Source organism: Myotis brandtii, unplaced genomic scaffold, assembly GCF_000412655.1.
Source record: "Myotis brandtii unplaced genomic scaffold, ASM41265v1 scaffold469, whole genome shotgun sequence".
NCBI lineage: Eukaryota > Metazoa > Chordata > Mammalia > Chiroptera > Vespertilionidae > Myotis > Myotis brandtii.
Genome location: NW_005367911.1, coordinates 2096063 through 2099221, shown reverse-complemented (window position 1 = coordinate 2099221; position 3159 = coordinate 2096063). Strand labels below are relative to the sequence as shown.

General features: G+C 54.4%; 1 protein-coding gene across 1 annotated transcript in view; it reads left to right on the top strand.

Moving 5' to 3' along the window:
- Positions 1-3159, top strand: part of AXIN2 (axin 2) — a gene marked incomplete at its 5' end in the record, with an annotated part of 19714 nt that overhangs the window by 7875 nt on the left and 8680 nt on the right. The window contains 1 exon segment of the mRNA XM_005875800.2: positions 844-946. Within this exon segment, the coding sequence (XP_005875862.2) occupies positions 844-946 (103 nt within the window).

Below are 3159 nucleotides of genomic sequence, written 5' to 3'. Positions count from 1 at the left end.
TCCTCTCTCCCCATTTCCTGCCGTGTGTTTCATCATGGTAATTACCACCTCTGACATACTACAGGTTTTGCGTTTTTATTTTTGCTTATTGCCTGGGCACCCATTAGGATAAAGCTTCATAGGCTGACCTCTGCATTTTTCCCTGCTCATTTGCCCAGTGCCTAGAATGAGGTTCAGCACATGGTAGGTACTCAGATACTGGAATGAACTGCACAGAATGCCACAGAGTAGGGGCTTTGTCTCGATGCCCACCTTGGTCATGTCTCTGAGACTTGGTTGGTTGGGATTGGAGCTGAGGGAAGGGAAAAGCCCGAGGTTACCCTGCTGGCGATTTGTACGAGGAAGACATTTGGAAACGCCTGGGAGGTTGAGGTCGGAGAGTTGCACACAGCTTCACTGACGCCAGGCCTGGCCCTGGTACACGCCATAAGGCACACCTGGTTTCCCGATTCGGGGTAGTGTGTTGTGGTGGCAACAGATTGTTGGGAGGACCAAAAGGGTCTTCGGATCTCCTGCTTCGGGCACCTGTAAAGTGGGGCGTCTTCACTCTGGCTGGGCTGGCTGGAGTGGAACCCAGTTCTGCGAGAACAGCCTGAGAGAAGAGCTTACCACCCTCTTTCCAAGCCGGGGATCCTGAATCCGAGAGGGAGCCATTTCCAGAGATGGTTGATGGGCAGGGGTGTGGCAGTGTGATGGTGGATGACTTTCCCGCAGGGGCAGCCGTGGCCCTGGGGCAGGGTGCACTCTCGGGGAGGTGTGTGGCCCCGTCTCGGTGGGATCTGAGCATCCTGATGCTGACAGCATCTCGTGAGCCTGCGGGTTCTGTCTTTTCCCTTCCCTTAGAGATGGAATCCCTCCTTACCGCTTGGGGAGTAAGAAACAGCTCCAGAGAGAAATGCATCGCAGCGTGAAGGCCAATGGCCAAGTGTCTCTACCTCATTTCCCGGTGAGTATAGCCTAGAGGGGGAGGTAACTGTTTTCAGCCACGAAGAAAAGGGGTGGGAGGAGGAGGGGCATAGAGACAGTAGGAGGGGCAGTGCTGGGCCTGCTGGGAACAGGGTGGGGAGGGAAGACCAGCCAGGAGTGCTTACGTGGTTCGTTGGGTTGTGATGCTGAGCAGAGGGGAGCTTGACATGACCCTCCTGAACCCTCCCATCTTCTCGTTCATAAAAGAAAATTCTCTACGAGAAAGAAACCAAAGCAGTTCCTCTGGGAAACCAGGACTTGATAGCAGATCGTCCACGCGTCTCCTTGGTCCCACCGCAGTGGGAGCATCCTGAGGGCAGGGAGTTTTGTCTCTTCTTAGCCTCCCTGTTCACAGAAACGAACAGTGCCTGGCACATGATAGGTGCTTGTTGATTGATCGAGTGATCAATTGAATGAATGAATGAATGAATGAATGAGGAAAAGGAGGCTCGAGGAATCTGCTTCTTGTGGGAGGAAAATTTCATCCCTAGGACATTCTTGTGTTGACGGCATGGCTTAGTCGTTCCCATCATCCATGTATCTATTGACTTGGCCATTTCTCCTGCTGACCTGAGGCCCTGGAGGGCAGCGATAGCATCTTGTCCGTTTCCAACCCCAGCACGCGGCTCAGTTCCTGCCGTAGGCTCTGCACCTAATGCTGCTGAATGAGTGAAGTGTTGGCAGCGAGGGTTGCAAACAGCTTCTTCCTGCGGTTGCGATGAGAGGCCAGCATGGCATGAAGGGCCCCTCTGCGCCCTCCCTTCTCTTTTCGTGTCCTGGAGGGCAGCCAGCACGTGCCCCTGTACATTTCAGGAGCTGTGCTTCTGGCAGTGGTCTGAGGTGCAGGTTGCAAGGGTGCTACCCCTGGGGTCGGGGGGGAGAGTGCCCAGTTTAGAGCAGCATCTGTGTTCACGAATCCTTCCCGAGAATCCAATCGGCCCACGGGTTATGTTGCATTTGGAAAATTAACACTTGGAATTGCTGCTCCTGTGCTGCATCAGTGCACAGATTGTAGCCAGAGCAGCTCTCTCTGAAACCTTGCACAGTCCGGGGCAGACTGAGCTTGTCCTAAAATTAGCATATTAAGATTGCTTTTCTGAGGACCTCCAGCATCTCCCTCCTCAGTAGCTCTACCCCCCAAATACAACAGTATTGATGATACAAACATTTTTTGACAGAGCAGGGGTCTATGTGTATTCATAAAGGAAACTTCTAACACCCAGGCTTGCAAGTTAGATGCTTCTGTCCTGGGGTGCAGACCAAGTTCTCCAGGAGGCAGCCCCGTGGTGGGGGAGAGGGGCTGCCTGGAGCCCGCCTGTGTGAGAAGAGCCATCTCCTACCGAGGCGGGCAGGCTGTCTGTCCCCTCAGCAGGGTCTGCAGCTAAACGGTCACCAGGCGAGGCCCACCCATCTGCCAGGGGGAAGGCTGGCCTGCCCACGTTGGCCTTCTGCTGCCCCCACCGCACCCCAAAGAAAAGGGCAAAGCAAGAGGGAAATGAGGAAGGAGGCAGGACTCTGGGGAGGAGGTGGGCGGGAGGAGGGTGGGCGAGATGACAGGAGGAGAGAAAGCCGGGCGGCTGTGGGGGTTCTCTCTGTTTGCTGCTTTTGGCAGGCGAGCTCGGTGCCTTTTTATATTCCGCACTTGATTTGGAGATGTTCCCTTTCCCTTGATAGAGCAGCTTCAGGCAGCCAAACTCAGCAGTGTTCTGCTACTAGCCCGCAGCAGCTTCCTTCATTTTCTGTACAAAGAGCTGGGGAGGGGGCGGGGGAAGCAGGCAGATCTAGGACAGTGTTGAGACAACACCGCCTCAAAGGTGCGCAGTGTGCGGCCAGGAAATAAATTACCGCTCCTTCTGATCCGGCCGCGTGACTCCCTTTCTTCCCTCCCTTTGCCTCCCCCCCACCTCCCTTCCAATCTTATTTTTTTTAATTTCCAACTCCCTTTCTGTTTAGACTCTACTTTTTATTCCTTGAGTTGGGCTCTCTCCCCTCCCCACCTCAGAGGCTGCCTCTTTTTTTTTGATGTTTGACAACAGTCTTTGAAGATTTTCGACTTCAGAGTAGCTACTGATGGGCTGGTTGTACTACAGAGAGAACAAGCGGGGCCTCTCGGAGTGCGACCAACTGCTCCTGCCCAAGGCAAACGCTGGTGGGGACCATGGCGCTCCATGAGGCCACGGCGCCGGCACATAA